The sequence below is a fragment of the Ascaphus truei genome, chromosome 1, assembly GCF_040206685.1.
Source record: "Ascaphus truei isolate aAscTru1 chromosome 1, aAscTru1.hap1, whole genome shotgun sequence".
In the NCBI taxonomy this organism is placed as follows: domain Eukaryota; kingdom Metazoa; phylum Chordata; class Amphibia; order Anura; family Ascaphidae; genus Ascaphus; species Ascaphus truei.
Window position 1 is genome coordinate 31,561,832 of NC_134483.1, and position 19,378 is coordinate 31,581,209.

Consider the following 19,378-nt stretch of genomic DNA (forward strand, 5'->3'; position numbering starts at 1 on the left):
TGCAGGGTGTGTTGTGTGAAGAGAACATGAGAGGAGTGCGATTTGACATTCATGATGTAACCCTGCATGCTGATGCCATCCATCGCGGTGGCGGGCAAATAATACCTACTGCTAGGAGAGTTTTCTATGCCTCGGCTCTAACAGCACAACCCAGGATGATGGAGCCCATCTACCTCGTGGAAATTCAGGTAAGACACTGTAACCCCTTAAGCGCTGCCCAATGTATTGTAGATACTTTCAGTGCTGAAGGAGATTGTTTGTTTATATTTTAAAGAAAGTATTATTTTCGCCTCCACCTGTAACTATGGATCAACAGCATCCAGAGAGAGCCAAGCTCGGGAAACATCTGCCTGAGTCGGTTGATGGCTCTGTACTTCCTTAACTCAGGCTTGGCTGAAGGTTTCTGGAACTCGCCATCCTGAAGGAATTAGGAAGTGGAAAGAGACATGGCGTGCTGGTTTGCATGTCCAAGTCAGAATCTAAAAGTAATGTTCCAGTTTTAAAGACTGCAACAGCCTAGGGAAACCAGTATGAGACGTATGCTCTTGGCCCTTGTGAAGAAACAGTCGCAGCTCTGAGATAGGCCAATGATGGACTCTGGCATTTCCATCCCTCTTTTACCTACGTTTATGCAATCCCGCCATTGCCAACCTATTATGCGCTTTGAGCCACAGATAGTTTAAGGTGTTCTTAATAATGAATTTCTGAAATTGTTTTATAGAAAAGCAAATAAAAATACCACTTGTGAGCACATTCACATGTTTCAGACAGGTCTGCAACCCTGTCTTTCCCTATTATCTTAGCTTCCACTGCAGCTAGGGATTCTGGGTAATGAAATGCAAATGAGCACTCGCGCTGTCACTTTTTGCTTCTCCATTTCAACAAGGAAACCTATAAGCGTATGCCTGCCCCATTACACAGCTTTTCAGCACAGCCTGGGTTAAAGAAGTGCAGAGCCAGTAACCCTACTCACAGACAGCAGTCGCAAACTTTTGGGTCTCAGTGTGAGACTGGTTACTGGCTGTTTTTATAGGGGAAAAAAATATTGGTTTGAAAAATGAGCACTAACATGGATATGAGGCAGAGTTTTTATTGTAGAATCAATGTTTCGTTCCACCCTGATAGAGGTCTCGGTGTTGGACCTAAACGTCGATTCTACAATAAAAACTATTGCATCATGTTCGAACCGGCCATGTATTTACCAGAGAACTGCCCTAACCTGAGGGAAGGCATTCAAGTCCGGGACTGTCCTATTCTATATTTAACTGACTACTCCTAGAAAATAATAACAATGTTATGAGAGCAGGGGGTAACTTCAATCCCCAAAACAGGTCCCATAAGTGTTCCTTATAGTCTGAAGTCATTTCTGGAAAAAAAAAATGCAATCAAAGGGATCAATCCCCACAACAGAATGCTTAAAGATCGAAGAAAGTTATTTTCTTCTGTATGTCTGTTTAAAACCAGAGACAGAACATGAAACACAGACAGCTCAGTGCTACATCCAAATGACACTAATACACGGTACAGTGCCTAAATATATATATATATATATAGATGTCTTTTGAATAAAATGGTCTTTTAGTTTAACTCTTTGGCCAAAGTGTTGTATGCCCTTGAGCCCCTCCAAGGCAGACCACGTCTCAAGGGTCCTAACACTAAAATAGATTCTTAATAACCTGTACATTACCAGGAAGAATGATTTATCATAAATCTGTCAAAATTAGTTGCATAGTTCTAAGTCTCTGATTGTAGCTCTTATTAACCTGTATAATACCAGGAAACGCACTCTGTATTAGATTTGTCGCAATCAAACTGCATGCAAGTTCCCATGGGTGTGGAAGGTGCAATGGAATGAGCTTTAACCATTTAAAAGTGGTAGGGGGTGAGCTTCAAACTAGGGAAGGAGGAGCCACCCTCCAAATCAGCTAGGTCCAGCTGAACAAGAATTGCAAAACATACAGGACCCCTATAAGCTCATATTGAACCCCCAAAATAACCACCACATATACGCATATATATAAGTGTCAAAGAGGAGTGCTACTGAGCATGGCAATATATATTTAAAACCAGAGACAGAACATGAAACACAGACAGAGCTCAGTGCTACATCCAAATGACACTAATACACGGTAGTGCCTAAATACACTTATACGCATATATATATGTTGTGGTTATTTTGGGGGTTCAATATGAGCTTATAGGGGTCCTGTATGTTTTGTATGTCTGTTTAATCAAGCGCTTTAAATATGTAATCCCACATACCCAGCAAGAAAACAGACTTTTGTTAAAAAAAAAAACAAAAAAAATTTAAACTGGCTTCCCTAAATAAATGTGACAATGCTAATACATAGCAAATGGTTTTCTACTTTAATTTGACTGTTTTTTCTTTCCCCTTATCAGAGAGCCAATAAAGATGTAGGGCGGGGGGGGGGCTCTGGCTGTACAAGCGCTTACTGATGACACAGTGACATCCCACAAAAGGGAGCAGCCCGAGGAAATCAAACCTCTCCCAAGTCTCACTTTTTTAAAAAGAAAAATACTTTTAGGGGTCAGATTTGGGTAAATAACCCGAGTAGACCCCTTAAACGTGTTAGTGGAATTAGTTTACTTGGGTCCTAGGAGGAATTGCCCTTTTTTTGCAAAAACAAAATATATTTCGAAAAGTTGTAGATGACCAACACAAATCAATATCACGCCTTGAGCTTTCAGTGGGAAGCTTAAAGTCTGTCGCGTAGAAAAGCTTGTCAGTAGGTATTTTTGTGTGCATACACTAATCTTGACAAAGTCTTACTACTGCTGCGCAAAGATTTTGAGAAGGCTCAGTAAGCAGCTTATCCAGGTGCAGCCTGATGACGTATATACCCTCTGATTACTTCTTACAGTGCCCAGAGCAAGTGGTGGGCGGTATCTATGGAGTGCTGAACAGGAAGCGAGGCCATGTCTTTGAAGAGTCGCAAATTGCAGGAACACCGATGTTTGTTGTGAAGGCTTATCTTCCCGTAAATGAGTCATTCGGTATGTATTTCCAGGGCTAGGTTTTTTTTCCAAAGAATTGTAGGCAGTTATATATTTTTTTTTTAAGAAGATGGATATATTTATTTTTTTAGATTACGTATCATTTACATTACCAAACCTTAAAATTGTTTGTACATATGCATGCGTATCTGTACTTTAAGTGTGTACATGTGTTTTATATGCATTGCTGTAGTCTATCAGGAGACCACTCTTGTTATAAAATGAAGGCTACCATGAGTGACTTTCTTTAAGCTCTAGTATTCATATATAGTAGTTTAAAACCAGAGACATAACATAAAACAGACAGAGCTCAGTGCACATCCAGTAAAACTCATACACGGTACAGTGCCTAAATATACATGTATAGATAACTATTAAATAAAATGGTCTTTCAGTTTAACATTTTGGCCAAATTGTTGTAAGCCCCTGAGCCACTACACGGCAGACCACATCTCAAGGGTCCCTAACACTAATATAAATTCTTAATAACCTGTGCATTACCAGGAAGAATGATTTATAATAAATCTGTCAAAATTAGTTGCATAATTCTAAGTCTGATTTGAAGCTTTTATTAACCTGTACATTACCAGGAAAAGCACTCTGTATTAGATTTGTCACAATCACACTGCAAGCAAGCAAGTTCCCCTGAGAGTGGGAGATGCTATGGAGTGAGCTTTTAACCATTTAAATGTGGGAGGGAGTGAACTTCAATTAGGTAGGAGGTTGCCACCCTCCAATCAGCTAAGACTAACTGAACAGGAATTGTTCAATATGAGCTTGTAGGTGTTCTGTATGTTTTATAATTCTTGTGCAGCTAGTCTTAGCTGATTGGAGGGTGGCAACCTCCTACCTAATTGAAGTTCACTCCCTCCCACATTTAAATGGTTAAAAGCTCACTCCATAGCATCTCCCACTCTCAGGGGAACTTGCTTGCTTGCAGTGTGATTGTGACAAATCTAATACAGAGTGCTTTTCCTGGTAATGTACAGGTTAATAAAAGCTTCAATCAGACTTAGAACTTTGCAACTAATTTTGACAGATTTATTATAAATCATTCTTCCTGGTAATGCACAGGTTATTAAGAATTTATATTAGTGTTAGGGACCCTTGAGATGTTGTCTGCCGTGCAGTGGCTCTGGGGCTTACAACAATTTGGCCAAAATGTTAAACTAAAAGACCATTTTATTTAATAGTTATCTATACATGTATATTTAGGCACTGTACCGTGTATAAGTTTTACTGGATGTGCACTGAGCTTTGTCTGTGTTTTATGTTATGTCTCTGGTTTTAAATATATATATTGCCATGCTCAGTAGCACTCCCTCTGTGACACTCATATGCTTATATATATGTTGTGGTTATTTTGGGGGTTCAATATGAGCTTGTAGGTGTCCTGTATGATTCATATATAGTAGACCTGATTTACTTCAACACAGAATGTATTTCAATGTCGATGCTATAAGGTACGCTGAGCTTTCCATACAGATGTAAAACAAGAGATTACCTTCAAAGATCGAAGCTCAGTTGGTGTGCGTGTCTGACAGTGCTAAGCTTCAATTTCAACTAAAAAGAAAGAAGCAAAACGACATAGTTGCTAGTTTATATACAGATGAAGCCTGAGTCAAGGTCCCTAAAGCTGCAGGGGTGTGGGGAAAGCATATCCACAACTGCGGGAAGGTGGCAGCCGCGGCTTCAGTGTTTTACTCTTTCGGCAGCTTTCTCGTGACCGCGGATAGGTGCGCTCCGTTTCCCCCAGCACTCCCCGGGGACAGTTATATAGGATACATCTGTAATGAATGACACGTTTGATTTAATACCTTGTATTTTACTGCACTAAGCTTTACCTGCATTCACACACGATAATCTCAGTGGAAATTAGGTAAGACACTGTAACCACTTAAGCGCTGCCCAATGTATTGTAGATACTTTCAGTGCTGAAGGAGATTAGTTTATATTTTAAAGAAAGTATTATTTTCGGCTCCACCTGTAACTATGGATCAACAGCATCCAGAGAGAGAGCCAAGCTTGGGAAACATCTGCCTGAGTCGGTTGATGGCTCTGTACTTCCTTAACTCAGGCTTCGCTGAAGGTTTCTGGAACTCGCCATCCTGAAGGAATTAGGAAGTGGAAAGAGACATGGCGTGCTGGTTTGCATGTTCAAGTCACAATCTAAACGTAATGTTCCAGTTTTAAAGACTGCAACAGCCTAGGGAAACCAGTACGAGACGTATGCTCTTGGCCCTTGTGAAGAAACAGTCGCAGCTCTGAGATAGGCCAATGATGGACTCTGGCATTTCCATCCCTCTTTTATCCTACGTTTATGCAATCCCGCCATTGCCAAAATATTGTGCGCTTTGAGCCACAGATAGTTTAAGGTGTTCTTAATAATGAATCTCTGAGGCCAGTGTCTTAACCTCACAGCCATATTGTATTTTGCTTGGAGATTGTTTTCCTTGGCAAACTTGAAGGATGTGGATAGCATACTATACTCAATACACACGTTACCTGCCACATACACGTGATCACTAATACAATGCATGGCTGGGTTTTATGTCAAGACCACAAAGTGGTTTTGAGCACATGCAAAGTCAAGTACCCACATGTCAAAATAAGACCGAGAGAGTAACCTCTGTGTTGCACTTTGCTTATTTTTGGGAGGCAGACCAGCTGTCTCCATTTGCTACACCTGTGCTGCATTGTGGGTAAGCCTCCAACCCTTTGTGGTCTGCGACGGCTCCCATGTGCTTTCCCACCGCTGCTTTGTGGTTTAACACTGATTCTAGAGAGAAACACTGCATGTTCTGCCGGCTGTGTGTTATTTTGATATAGGTTTGTTTAGTAAAATAGGTGAAAAAATTGCAATAACAGATTATATTTTAGTTAAGAGTGTATAGCAGGGGTGGCCAATTCCAGTGCTCAAGGGCCACCACGAAGTCAGGTTTTCAGGATATCCCTGCTTCAGCACAGGCAGTGCAGTCAATGACAGCCACCGGTGATGAAAATGGAATATCCTGATCGGTTTGTGGCCCTTGAGGACTGGAGTAGGCCACCCTGGTGTATAGTATCACTCTCTTCAGTAATTACCTGTGTGTATATTTTTCACAGATGAGTGCACTTATTCAGGAACATTGTAATAGAGCTGGGTTTCTCCCACACCCTCTTCTTTCTGACAGGTTTTACTGCTGATTTAAGGTCCAACACCGGTGGCCAGGCATTCCCACAGTGTATATTTGACCACTGGCAGATTTTGCCCGGAGATCCCATGGATGCCACCACCCGTCCCTTCCAAGTGGTTGGGGAAACCCGCAAACGTAAGGGCTTGAAGGAAGGTATCCCGCTCCTGGACAACTACCTAGACAAATTGTAATCCTCCTGTATAATACCACTGTCTTCTCTGGTGCTCTTGCTTTACCACAACACTGCATTTCTCACAGAGCAAAACAAAGTCAGTTCTCATTACACGACAAAAGGCGGCACTTTGCGGAGGAAACCAGTCGGGATTATTATCGCCTAACAAAAAAAGCAAAAACTCAAGGGGGAAAAAATGTAAACTCCCAAAAATGACAATAAAAGATGTAAATCTTAGTGTGTATTGGTTTTTTTCTCTTTCACATATAGATCCTGTCACATTTTAATAACAAGTGTATTTGTCCTTATTTCTACGGTGTATCTAAACAAGTTGGGGAAATGGTGCATTTAGATCTCATCATACATATGATGATACAGGCCTCTTACGCTCACGATGGAAGGTTTCATTAATGTTACTTGGGCATATCCAAGCAATAGAGCCAGAGTTTGGTTATCAGAAATGAGAAATGAGTATTGAATGTAAGAATGCTATGGAATTTAGAAACACTAATAACACAAAAGTTCACCCATTAGTTGCCAAATGTTAAAGGTGGCAAAACTCACATTGTCAAACAGATATTCCAAAGCCTCATTTTAGTCAGAGATGATGTGGAATTCCTGAATGAATAACATTATTGTAACAGCTGTGATTCATTTATTTATAAATCAAAAACAATTCTAAACGCGCAAATCACCAAGAAACTCGGTACTAGAACGTGTGTAGGAACTTAGGGAGGACACCCACCCCAGACCTACCGAAAACATATAGGGAAATAACCAGGAAGACCAACAAAGGACCGAAAGCCCAAACGGGAGCAGGAAATCTGTCTGCCAGGTTATTAGGGTCAGATTGCAATGTTTTGTTTAAAAGAAGGTTTTCAATTTCTTAATTATTCATAGCTGAATAAGTTTCCTTTTAATGTTAAAGCAGCAAAATGTGAATTTTCAGTTCTGTAGTATTGGATAATACAGTAGTGGCTTTTTTTTTTTTAATTAAACTGTTAATGCCATTTTCTTTTTATACGTTTTTATTTTATAAACTGAGCATCCTTTGATTTCTATAGCAGGCTTCAGTCCACCTCCCCAGCAGTGCAATATTTTTGCAACACTTTCCTGTTTGTCATCATGTGCAGTTTGAGCTGCAAACTGTAACAATAGGTAATGTTACCTTAGTAATAGAAGAATACATTATATCTGCTAGGTTACACTGACTGAAGGATTGATTGCAACTCAAAGGCGGCCATTATGTTAGGCACACAATAAGGATTGATAGGCTCTTTGCATTTGCAATTCCTTCTTCCCCAGACCCAGTTGTTAAAAGAGCAATCCAAGCAGTTTACTTGTTCATTTTTTTTAATACAGGTTTAAAGCAGGGGTCTCCAGATCTGAACCGCATTCATTTCAGTTCCGGAGACGACCTGCATCCAGAGATCCTTACCTCCGAAGGAGTGCCGAAAAGCTGCAATTTAAAGCCTCAGGTCACATGGGCCAATGGGAAGCCGCACTGATAACATTGTGGCTTCCTATTGGCCTGCAGGGCCCGGGATCTGGAGTGGCTACCAGCACCCCCTACGGAGCTGCATCACCACCTCTTCTTCACTGCCTTTCAGTTTCATATCAATCCTCCAGTCAGTGTAACTCAGCAGCTACTATGTATTCTTATATTAAGGTAACGTCTATTGTTATAGTTTGCAGCTCAAACTGCACATTGGCAACAAATTAGCACTAACAGGAAAGTGTTAGAAAAATCCTGCTATAGAAATCAAAGGATTATCAGCATATTAAAACCCATTAAAAATGGCATTGAGTCGAATGAATAATAAACAAAATAATACTACTACAGAGCTGATTCAAAAAAACAAACAAACAAACATGTACTGTAGGATATTGCTTGAATTACTGCTTTAAGACACTGGCAGTAAATTAGACACTGATGTGTATTAACAAATATACTGATCCTCCAAGCACATCACAAACAAGTCTACTGTCTCCTCCTTCACCCAGTGTTTCATAAAAGGGTATCTTTTGGTTAAGTAGAATCCAGACGAATGAGTAAATTAGATGTTAAGCTCACCTACTACTTCCACTGTTCTAATTAACATCACAAACCATGGTTGCATCCTTACTTTTGTGTTGAGATGAAGTCTCAATCATCCCATTTTACGTTTCAAAATTCTAAAGCCCATGTAATGTACATTTTTTTTTTCAGTTGATGCTTTAAAGAAAAAAACGTAGTCACAAATTCAATTCAGTCTGTCATGTTAATACGTTATTTATTTATAAAAATACATATTTACATTGTATTGCTATACAGTGCAACATTGTTATAATAAAACTGCATGTGCAGCTTGCAGGACGTCAAACAAAACACACTGTCCCAAGAGTATGCCCAGGCCTAGCGCCATTTAAACTTTGCGTGCTTAGTTAAAAATGGCAAAAATAATATAACATCTACTTTTTTTTTTTTTAAAGGCCTTTTCTGTACATTTGGGAAAGGAATCAATAAATAGCAACATTCATGAACTTTTTCATGAATTCGGAAGCATTTGAACAGGTTTTCCACTGAGATTCTAAAATGGTGCTTCTGCTCCTCTTTAGACGCTCCATTCACTTCTGCCTGTAGCATCACGTGTGCCGTTTCATGGTGGTTGTTCAAGATTTTTGGCTTGCCAGGTATTCTGTTTTCGGGTAATGCCAAGTTGAGACTATCCAAAAACATAGGGGGATAGTACTACTTGAAATGAATGGTACGCATAAGAACACAACACATTGCAACAAGCATGACCTGAGTTATGTATAACAGTATTGTCCCATGTTAATGGAAGCATAGAATGCAACAGTGAGAACAGAATAGACTTTCATTGGATAACCAATAATGCGCTTACTGTCGAAGGCTGGGTGAATGCAGACTGAATTTGAGGTTGTACAATATAAAAGATATACATGGATGGTGTTTGGGATTTCATTCTTTGAATATGAAGTTGTCCTGTTCCCAAACATACAGAACAATATTGAGGTAATGGCTCCAAAAAATGAAGAAAAAAAAGTGGTACTTACCTGGGAATCAACTGGAATTAGTGAGAGAAAATCCAGACCTAGAGAGAATGGTAATTTACATTAATGCTGTTTCTTTGCAGATTTTATTAGCAAAAATGACAGATGAAAGAGCCATGAGTTTCCATGAAAAACTAGAATGTCACTATATAAATTACAGATGCAACCCAAGCCATTTGCTATTCTGGTAATGTGTGTAGCCAACATCATAACCTTTTGTCATATTTAGAATTCTGCTGCAATATACAGATGTAGAAGACTTTATTGGATCATGCAATAATAGTGTTAGAACACAGAATATCACAGAGGTTCCATAGAATATCCCAATGTGCCAGAGGGAGCCATAAAGACTGCTTACATCTGTGTTGTGCTTTCACAACAGCACAGCCTATGGACAGTGACTTGACTGCAATGAAACATACCTGGCAAGCCTGCTGACATACTGGCTATGGATGTGTGGTGGAAATGGTCCGAGTACTCCTCCACTGAGGGAAGTATAGAATCCGGCTCCATCTCTGTCACTTGTGCAACTCCTATAGTTGATGGTTGATATGTTAACACCCTTTTGTAAAAAGAATAATTAATTAAAGCTGGAAGCCGCAACGCCATCAGTTAAGGCTTCTTATTCAACGGCCATTTACATCCCTTTAAAAAAAAAAAAAAAAAGGAATAGGAAGTAGCACCAGAAAATATCTTGGGAAAGGAGGGGGTCTACAGAGCTAAAAAAATAACACGATTCAGCTTCGGGGGACCCTCCAGTTCCCAGGCTGTAAAAATAAAAGATGGGCAAGACTAGTGCTTTAAAGTAAAGGTGAATGCTCATTAAATTGGATGTTGAAATAATAGATTTGCACTGTATTTCCACCATCCCATCACTCAGCCTTAAATGCTCCCTCCGTTTAAAAACACATTTCGTTTACAAAATGTGAAATATAAAAAATATTTTTCGATAATTCCTAAGAAAATGTGTTTTGTTTTGATAACACGTTTTGTTAAGAATTGTCGCAAATTTGTTTTAGTTCATTTTTAACATGGAGTTGAGTCTGAGGGGTTAAGTGCCCCAGGGGGGAAGGATAAGATGGAGGGTTTATGCACCCTAGAGAGGATGGTGGGGATGGAGGGGTTAAGTGCTCCCAGAGGGAAGGTAGGGATGGTGGGGTTATGTGCCCCCAGAGGGTGGGTGGTGCTGGAGGGGTTAACAGAAGGAAAGTGAGAGGAGTTGCCTTTCACTGCTGCCAGCTGCTCTGCTCTCATGTGCTGCCCGAAGCTCCTCACCCCTCTGAGCCTGCATTCAGAAGCAGGAAGAGAGGGGGGGACTCGGGGAGAGAGAGGCAGCGAGACTTCATAGCACAGCAGTTTAAAAGCTGCACGTCTGACCACAGAAGCCGACACGATGTAATACTGTGATAATAATCTCCCACATCTACATATTTTATTTTCGTGTTATTACTATATACCGGTAGATTGCCCAGCCCTACCTTAGGATCAAGCAATAACCAGTCTTAATATCTTGTGTTTCTTTCTTCGTTGCTTAAAAAGTCTGGAATTAGAGCGGAGACCTCCACTAAACCTCTGAAATGGTTCAACAAATCTCTGCCAAACGCAATTGATGCACAGGAAAAGGGGTGCTCTTCCTTCCTAGCATTTAGTTGCCTGATTTTTGCAGGATTGTTTATTATCATTACTCAGGCCCGATTAGTTTCAACCAGATTTGCTAAGAAGATTACCCAAAGCCATAGTTCCCAACATTTCATGGAACAATTTTCCAAATGAGTCATGGGTACTGACCGTCTCGTGGGAAGTGCCATGTAGATTTGCCAAAAAAACAAACACCCAAAACTGCTCTATTTTTCACACGGCTGTCGTCCAAATGATTGAGCCTTAAAGATTGTGAAAATTGCCCATTTCTACTGGTTACAGTAGCTGGCCAGGCCTCATATTTCAAGCTCTGGTCTCTGGAACCGTGGTGTTCCCAGCAGTGAGTCAAGTGTCATTCTGCAGGTCTATATTATAAAATTGATATCTAAAAAATATTATGTTGGGGGATTGCAGCTTTGAAAACTGCCTCCCTAGACCTATCACTGCCATTAGTTCACTTGGGTTATATAGTCACATACATAGTAGACTAGCTAAGAGACCCGGCGTTGCCCGTGATTAAAATTTCCCGCCTCATTCCACTCCCCGTCTTTCTCCGCTACCCTAGTCTTTCTCCGCTTCCCCTCTCTCCGCTTCCCCCCCGCGCAGCTCCGGTCTCCCGCCCTCCCCCCACCTGTGCAACTCCGGTCTCGCGCCCCCCCCTCCTCTGCGCAGCTCTGGCCCCCCCCTGCGCAGCTCTGGTCCCCCCCCCTGCGCACACAGTGTCACACACACACACACACACAGTGTCACACCCCCCCCCCCCCCGCGCCCATCTCCCTCCTCACGCGGGCAAGCAAGGGAGCGCCGTGGGGAAGGGGACCAGAGGGAAGGGGAGGAGCAGCCAGGCGGGACGGGTCACGGGACCAGCGCGTCACCCGCTCGCAGGGGAAGCTGGGGGATGTAGTCCGGCGGCGGCTGTCAGTCAGTGTGTGCGGTTCCAGGGGGGAGGAAGCCAATCAGAGACACACAATCAGCCAGCCATACACACAATCAAGGGAGGTGAGCTGCGGGTGGGGGGGGTGGTGATGGGGGGGGAGCCGGCGGGGAGGTGAGCTGCGGGTGAGGGGGGTGATGGGGGGAGCCGGCGGGGAGGTGTGCAGGGGGGGTGATGGGTGGGAGCCGGCGGTCCGTGCCGCTGGGTGAAGAGGACAGTGGCCGGGTGGTTGTGCGTGTCTGTGGCAGTTCGGTGAGTCCGAAGGGGAAGGTGAGCTGCGGGTGAGGAGAAGGGAGTGGCAGTTGGGTGACGTCATAGAGCCACGCAGGCCAATGAGAGGCGTGCGGGGCGGGGCAGGGATACGGACCAATCTGATTGACCAGAGGCTGAATGACAGACCCATGGACCAATCAGATTCACCACATCTAGCAACAACCCCACAAATTTCAATTTTATATATTAAGATGAGCTGGGTTAAACTGCCCCTTTGGAAACGATAAAGTTGGCGAGGGGCATTGATCATAAATGTGTGACAAAGGCAGTCAGAATCTGTGGGGGCACGAAAAAGCCACAAGGTGTGTGACTGTGGTAGGGACAATGTTTTAGGTGGCTGTCATGCAGGGCAGTCAAGTGGTTCCCAAGGCCAATCAGGATGCATGTGTGGCAGTTAGGTAGTGTGGGGGTTAGTGAGCTGCATTCAGAGTGGGGATATACAGTATAATTGCTCTTAAATCAGTGAAGGCTTCCTCTCCCCACTTTCTATCTGCTAAAGAGCTGCAGGGGGAACGCTTCAGAGCTGCACGCCAGCTCCCGCTGCTGATCACAAGATGCACTGCAGCAGGAAGTAGCTGGATTCTACCCTCTCTGTTCTGTCTAAATATTGTTGCGGACGGCAGACTGTCCAGGCAAAATTGGGATTGTTGGCAAGTATGCCAAGACTTTGGGAACCACTCTCTGCCAAAATTGTCTATTTTATTTCAGCCTGTTTATTGTTTAGAAACAGCTTTGTGAGAGATTCGGGGACACAAGATATTTTTCCAAGTAGATGAAATGTTTGTTAATAAAAAATAGAGTTGGGGACATACTGATGTGTAAACGTTACCAAACAGATCGGGAGATGTACTTTGATTACCTGCGTGCACAGGATCCCACTTTTTTATATACAGATTTAAAGGGGTAGTCCTGCCTCAGGCAAAAAAAGAGAACCATGATCAATGGGTTATATGGAGAAGATTGAGACCCGTTTATACTGGTTACACTGTAAAGAATTTTTGGGGTAAATCCCATCTGTGAGAGTGTGTCCGTCAAACTGCCAATCCAATCTATCGAACGCTTTTTTTGCGTCTAGTGAGAGTAGAAGGGACGGGCATGTTTTTTGTTTTGCCACATGTATTAAGTTTACCGTCCTCCTTGTGTTGTCAAGGGCTTGTCTGCCCAAGACAAAGCCAACTTGCTCCGGGTGGACCAGTCCAGGGAGAATACTGTTGTCAGCTATTTTGTTTCCCGAAGGAGATTTAAACCCTGTAACTGCACCGGTAAGTATAGAGGGGATCCCCAGAGCTGAAAATATTGTCCTTTGGCTTGGGGACATAAAAAGGAGAGCTTAAAAAACTTACATTGACTGGATTCTGTAACATATAGATTCACTGGAGACAGTCAACCCTCTTCCCTTGCTATCCATTTGAGTCTCAAGTATAAAATAATAAACAGCTGGCAACATGTTGGGGCAAAAATGTTTCCATTCACAAACTAAAGGAGGAGTACTCACAGCTATTTAATAGCCACCACTTTTAAAACTGATTCAAGTACAGGGAGGAGGGGAGGGGCGTGTGTCATTTTTTTCAAAAAAACACCCTAAGCGCTACCAGTGGAAGGAAAAATGTAATAAGCCATTAAATGTTATAAATCTAAGTCAGGGATGCCCACACTTCCTGCGCTGCACCCCCCACCCCTGCCTGCTCTCCCCGTGTCGTGCCCCCTCCCCATATCTTTAATGTGGCGTCAAAAGACGCCGCGTCTCCATGGCAACAGGCGTCAAATTATTCCATGGCAACGCGGGGACTAAAGCCGGGTAAGTGAGCTGGGCCCCCCCCCTCCCCCAAAAAAAGTTTCACGCCCCCCAGTTTGCGCACCCCTGATCTAGGTGATAATCAATTCTATGTAAAAGAGGAGTTCATAGATTTTGTTCTTGGGTTCAAAAATAAACTCAGATGAAAAAAAATGGTGGGTGCGCAGGTGTGTGAAGATCTTTTAAAATCACCAAGTCTTTTTTAAGGATAAAAGTTCTATAAAAAAAAATAATCTCTCTCAAATAATAAAAAGCTTACAATGGGGCAGTGAAAACACTCATTTCCGGGACAAACCCAGCACACAGATGCTGGACGTCGCGTTACTTGTATATCGGGATCTCCCCTGCACAGTCTGTGGTCTTTTTCCTCCTTGTCTCCACCTGATGACGTAAAAGGGCAGGGCGACGTTTACACGCTTGTGCAGCTGTAGCACTGGTCTTTACGGCTTGCTCTGTGCTCTCAGGGGTGATATTTTGTGTCCCTCCTTCTCCCAATAAATACCTTATTCGGTCCAATTGATCCATATGCGTGATCTGGGACACAAATATTTATTGTTTGTCTTTACATTTTTATTAAGGACAACTACGGTTCAGATGTGCATGTTTTAGTATAGTCACCGTTTGTTTCACAGATCTCACATATATGGTTTAATCAAATAAACCGAATAAGAAGAGGGAGGGACACCAATTATCACCCCTGAAGAAGCTTCGCGAAGTGAAACGCGTCGGGTTAATTTCCTGGACTTCTGAGATCTCAGAGCAAACAGCAAGACCACTGCTACAGCCACACACGCGTGATGTAAAAGATCTTCACACACCAGCACACACCATTTTTTCATTGGCGTTTATTTATTGAACACAACAAGAAGATGCAGTGTGGGACCTCAGACTTTGAGATGCACCATAGAGATTTAGCTATATTAGATATTTTTCACTGTGAGCCCTTTATTTCACCACTATTAATTCATATTGTGTCATGTGCGCTTCAATTTTTGTACACACACACACACACATGTATTTGACTATCAAATACAACAGGTTTGGGGACAATCCACTAAATTTGCAAAAACATAACTACAACATGTGTTACCCTAAAATATGCCTACAATTACCAGGTAGTCTCCTAGGGCCATTAAGAACAAAACACAAAACAAAAAAACCTAGAAAAACACAAAAACGTCCTTGTTCTCTAAACACCATAATTATCCTCTGACTGTTAAGAGAGAAGCTTATTACAAAAGGACATTAAAGTCAAAATAGCTAACCCTTTCATAGGGCTCCCATGTGCTTCCGGCTGATATACACATGATTTTTTGGCAGGTGGCTCTGCCTCTTCATCAGATGAACTTTCAATTGTCAAGTCGATGACCTCGGCTTTTATCCTGGTTGTTGTTTCACTGGCCTCCATCACGGAGCACATTTTACTTATAACACCAGGCCCTGCAAAGAGAAGATATGGCTCTTGAGTTTATACCAAGGCTGCACACAAGTGCTTTCTGTATGCGGTGCTGATACTCGGAAAGCACATTTGAGTAATGAATAAAAACTAGAAATATACATTCTGTACTGATTTGTTATGCTACAAGAGGGGGGGAAATGATGAATGAATTACATTTTTGTGAATAAGTTCAGGCCTATGTGGAGAACATAAACAAATAGTTTCCATACGTATTTCAGAGTTACAAGACAAACAGGGATGGACATTGAGTGTCTGGTCAAATCATAGCAATACTTCCACTTGTAATACTAAAGAAGCTACATATTTAAGTTCTGGATGAAAAAGTGTTGTCTGATAATAAATACCTATTTTGGAAATATGTAGTGCACATTCTGCCCCCCCCCCCTACCCCCAATCTCTAAGGTGCCAACCTAACACCAGATCATAACTTGTTCTTGCCCATTTAAGCTAATCCTCCCACTATTCCACTTGAAGACACATTCACTGTTTATTGCCATTGGATAGTGTGTGTGTGTGTGCGCGCGCGCGCGTCTCTCTATATTCACACACACGATATATAAACAGGAAAGTCCCAAATGTGCAGACTCTTCATATAGCTCTATATGGATGTCCAAACGTGTCAGCCAATAGCCCTTTGCAACTTGAATCTTGAGTGGGTGCTCCGTTCGCCAGCCGTATCTCCAAAGAGAAGAAGACGACAACCAAGCACACCTGGGGTAAGTATTATCAAAATCTATCTGAAATATCACAAGTAACTTCTAAAAGTTACAATTCATAAAATAACATGGAACTCTGTGTGGCACAATGAATCTCATGGTCCGTAGGTGGTATACAGCAGAGACCAAGTGCACTGCGTCCCTGGATCGTATCCGGGAGACAGCATTTGCCCAAGCGTCTGTTAAATGACAAGCACAGACGAAAGCTCAACGCGTTTCGCACGTAAATGTGTTTAATCAGGGTGGAACGTCACTTTGGTATTCCCTCCCTTACATACCCATGCGTTGTCATTAACTAATTGGAACCAAAAAGCCCTATGGTCAATTTAACATGTTCATATACATAATATACAATTTAATAACAAATTGGAGAGGTCAACATCACAATGGTGTGTGTGTGTGTGTGTGTGTGTGTGTGTGTGTGTGTGTGTGTGTGTGTGTGTATGTATGTATACATAGATATATGTATGTATACACACATACAAAATGAAAAGCTGTTCAGGGCACTATAATTGGGCAAGAGTAGGACAAATAACTTATCTTTAGGAGCAAGGTGCTAGCAGTGTAGCTGGGATCACCATCCAGCGACAACGATAGACAGGAAAAAAAGATCTGCAGCACTCTCTGGGAAGTTTCCAATGTAAAAAAGGGTTATTGCATCAATCTAACATCAGGAGTGAAGTACAGGAAAAAATGGAGCAACGTAAAGGACCGGGAGGTCCCAAAGGACAAATCCAAAGGACCGGGAGGTCCGAAACGTTGCTCCATTTTTTCCTGTACTTCACTCCTGATGTTAGATTGATGCAATAACCCTTTTTTTTACATTGGAAACTTACCAGAGAGTGCTGCAGATTATATATACGTTTTTTTATAAAAACGTAAACGCTCATTCAGTAAATCCAATACATAAAATGTTAATTCAAACCCAATGTATGGTATATAATATAGAGACAATGTAGAACTATAAAAGATGACACAGAGAGAGAGACAGATATATATATATATATATATACATACACACACACACACACACACACACACCCACACACACACAGAGTGGTCGACAAATCACCAAAAAATCTACTCGCAGAACAAAAAAATTGTGCTGCTTGGGCCAATAGGAGCTCGCCACGATGTTAAATCCACTCGCCCGGGGCGTGCAAATATATAGGTTTGTCGAACACTGTGTGTATATATATATATATATAGCTTCTCTGCATACCCAGTTAACCAGCCCCACACTGATGAGACCCATTAAGGTCGAACAGCTGTCTGTGGGTGGGTTTTCTGGGTATGCACCTTAACCTGGCTGTGACCATGCAGTAAGCTTAAGCCTATAGGGAACCATGTTAAAAATGGTTTTTGAAGCAAAAAGTGGCACTGTGTGCTCATTTGCATGTCATTTCCCAGAATCCCTTGCTGCAGTGGAAGTGCTGTGTGCTGGGTGATAATGGTGAAAGGCGGGGTTGCAGACCTGCCTAAGACATGCAGATGAGCATACAGTTGTATTTACATTTGTGTATACATATATATTTATTAGATCCCACTAGTAATCAGGATACTAAATGGATGCATAATATATCCTACGGTCAGTTTCTAAGCTTAAAAATAAACTGTTCAGAGGAGCCTCAAAGAATCTGCACTGATGGGGGTTGTAGAAAATGCCCTCAAGAGATCACAAACACAAGAAAGGAAATCGAGACAAAGAACAATTGGAAATATGGAGATGACAACAACATCCGTTCTAAAAAGGAGAGGCATAATTATTGGGGGAATGGGAAACAGTTAAGATTAATACAGATAAGCTTCACAGTGGCAAATGGAGATATTCCTTTATTGAGAACTAAATTCAATGGAGCCCTTCGGTAAATTAGAAACATCCCATCATCACTGGAATATAGCAATAGAGAGTGACCTCGCTCAAACTTGTATCGTATATAGAAAAGGAGGTTGTGTGCTGCCTGGGGGGGTGGACAGACTACTAGGGAAGGAAGAAGCACAAAAACAGTGTGCTTCCAAAAAGAAATCCCTTTAGTGGCGCACAACAACCTACAATGTATGAGTGAAGGGGGTGATTTTATGGTCAATGAAGTCTACCAACTTTATTAATCCAAAAATATAAATAAAATCATAACATAGTGCATGTATGGTATACAAGTCCTAATAAGTACTACCAGGTAGCTAAACAGATCTTCCACAGTATAAATGCATATTTGTATGACACTAGTATAGAGTGGAAGGGTACTATACTGTTTATCTAGTACTAACTTATTTAGCTAGTGGCCCCTAAACAGTACTCTAGATAGTGTGCCTGGTATTGCTCCCTTAGGTATCACAGGCAGTCTGAGCAGATATACTGATGTGTACCTACTGTAGATTACACTATGGGCGCAAAAAGCAGAGCAATCTCCTAGTCTGTGGAGATATTTGGTAACAAACTATAATCAACTGTGTTTAAAGGTTTGATACACATTACTCTTTAGATTGATAGTGTACCAATAATATTACAGCATGTTGCCAGTGGTATAATATTGGTCTCATATATATTGAGAACCAATTAGTAGCAGGTTGATGACAATCTGTGGTTTGCTTTAGTAAGTACTCTAGTAAGGGCATGATTATGTGGCTGATCGTGCGACCATAAGGGGCGCCTTTGTGGTGAGAAAGCCCCCATATGAAATATAGGCGCGTTGCCTTCCTTGTCAGAGTAGAGTACAAATATGCAGCGTGCTTAACTAATTGTGCTTGCTTTTGAATAATATACTATGGGCGCAAAAAGCAGAGCAATCTCCTAGTATTGTAGAGTGGCATTAAAGTGGCAATCTCCTAGTTGGTTAGAGTGGCATTAAAGAGCTGATAGTGCAAATAAATGCATATAGATCAAGAAGAAGACCACTGCAGCTGTAGTGGTGTATTAGCTTTTTCACTCAAACTGAAAAACGGGATTAAGTATGTATCCCGATTGTGGAGCTCGGCTGCTTAGTAGCAACTGGCGCGGAAGCCCGTGTGGTTAAGAAACGCTGTTTTTTCAAAAAGAAGCCGCGCTGGATCCCGGTACAATGCCGGGTGTAAATATACAGACTTATTTGGAGGCTTAAGTTGTTTAATCAATAGTGTGTTGCTAAAGGATCTTCAGTTAACCGGAC

The 19,378-nt window shown here is 41.8% G+C and overlaps 2 protein-coding genes across 6 annotated transcripts in view; one reads left to right on the forward strand and one right to left on the reverse strand.

Annotated features, from left to right (window-relative positions):
• Nucleotides 1-6,600, forward strand: part of LOC142487051 (elongation factor 2-like) — a 37,421-nt gene extending 30,821 nt beyond the window's left edge. The window contains exons 13-15 of the mRNA XM_075585737.1: nt 6-188; nt 2,883-3,015; nt 6,189-6,600. Of these exons, the coding sequence (XP_075441852.1) occupies nt 6-188; nt 2,883-3,015; nt 6,189-6,382 (510 nt within the window). The 3' untranslated portion in view covers nt 6,383-6,600. The remainder of the gene's footprint in view (nt 1-5; nt 189-2,882; nt 3,016-6,188) is intronic.
• A 2,017-nt stretch (nt 6,601-8,617) lies between these two features.
• PIAS2 (protein inhibitor of activated STAT 2) overlaps nt 8,618-19,378 on the reverse strand; it is a 48,457-nt gene continuing 37,696 nt past the window's right edge. For 3 of the 5 annotated variants that reach the window (XM_075585759.1, XM_075585765.1, XM_075585750.1), the window contains 4 exons: nt 15,323-15,497; nt 9,840-9,979; nt 9,421-9,458; nt 8,783-9,068 (listed from right to left, as the gene is read on the reverse strand). In XM_075585759.1, coding sequence (XP_075441874.1) covers nt 9,003-9,068; nt 9,421-9,458; nt 9,840-9,979; nt 15,323-15,497 — 419 coding nt within the window. In that variant the 3' untranslated portion in view covers nt 8,783-9,002. Of the gene's footprint in view, nt 9,095-9,420; nt 9,459-9,839; nt 9,980-15,322; nt 15,498-19,378 lie in introns of all 5 variants that reach the window. The other 2 variants (XM_075585781.1, XM_075585771.1) reach the window with 2 other exon arrangements.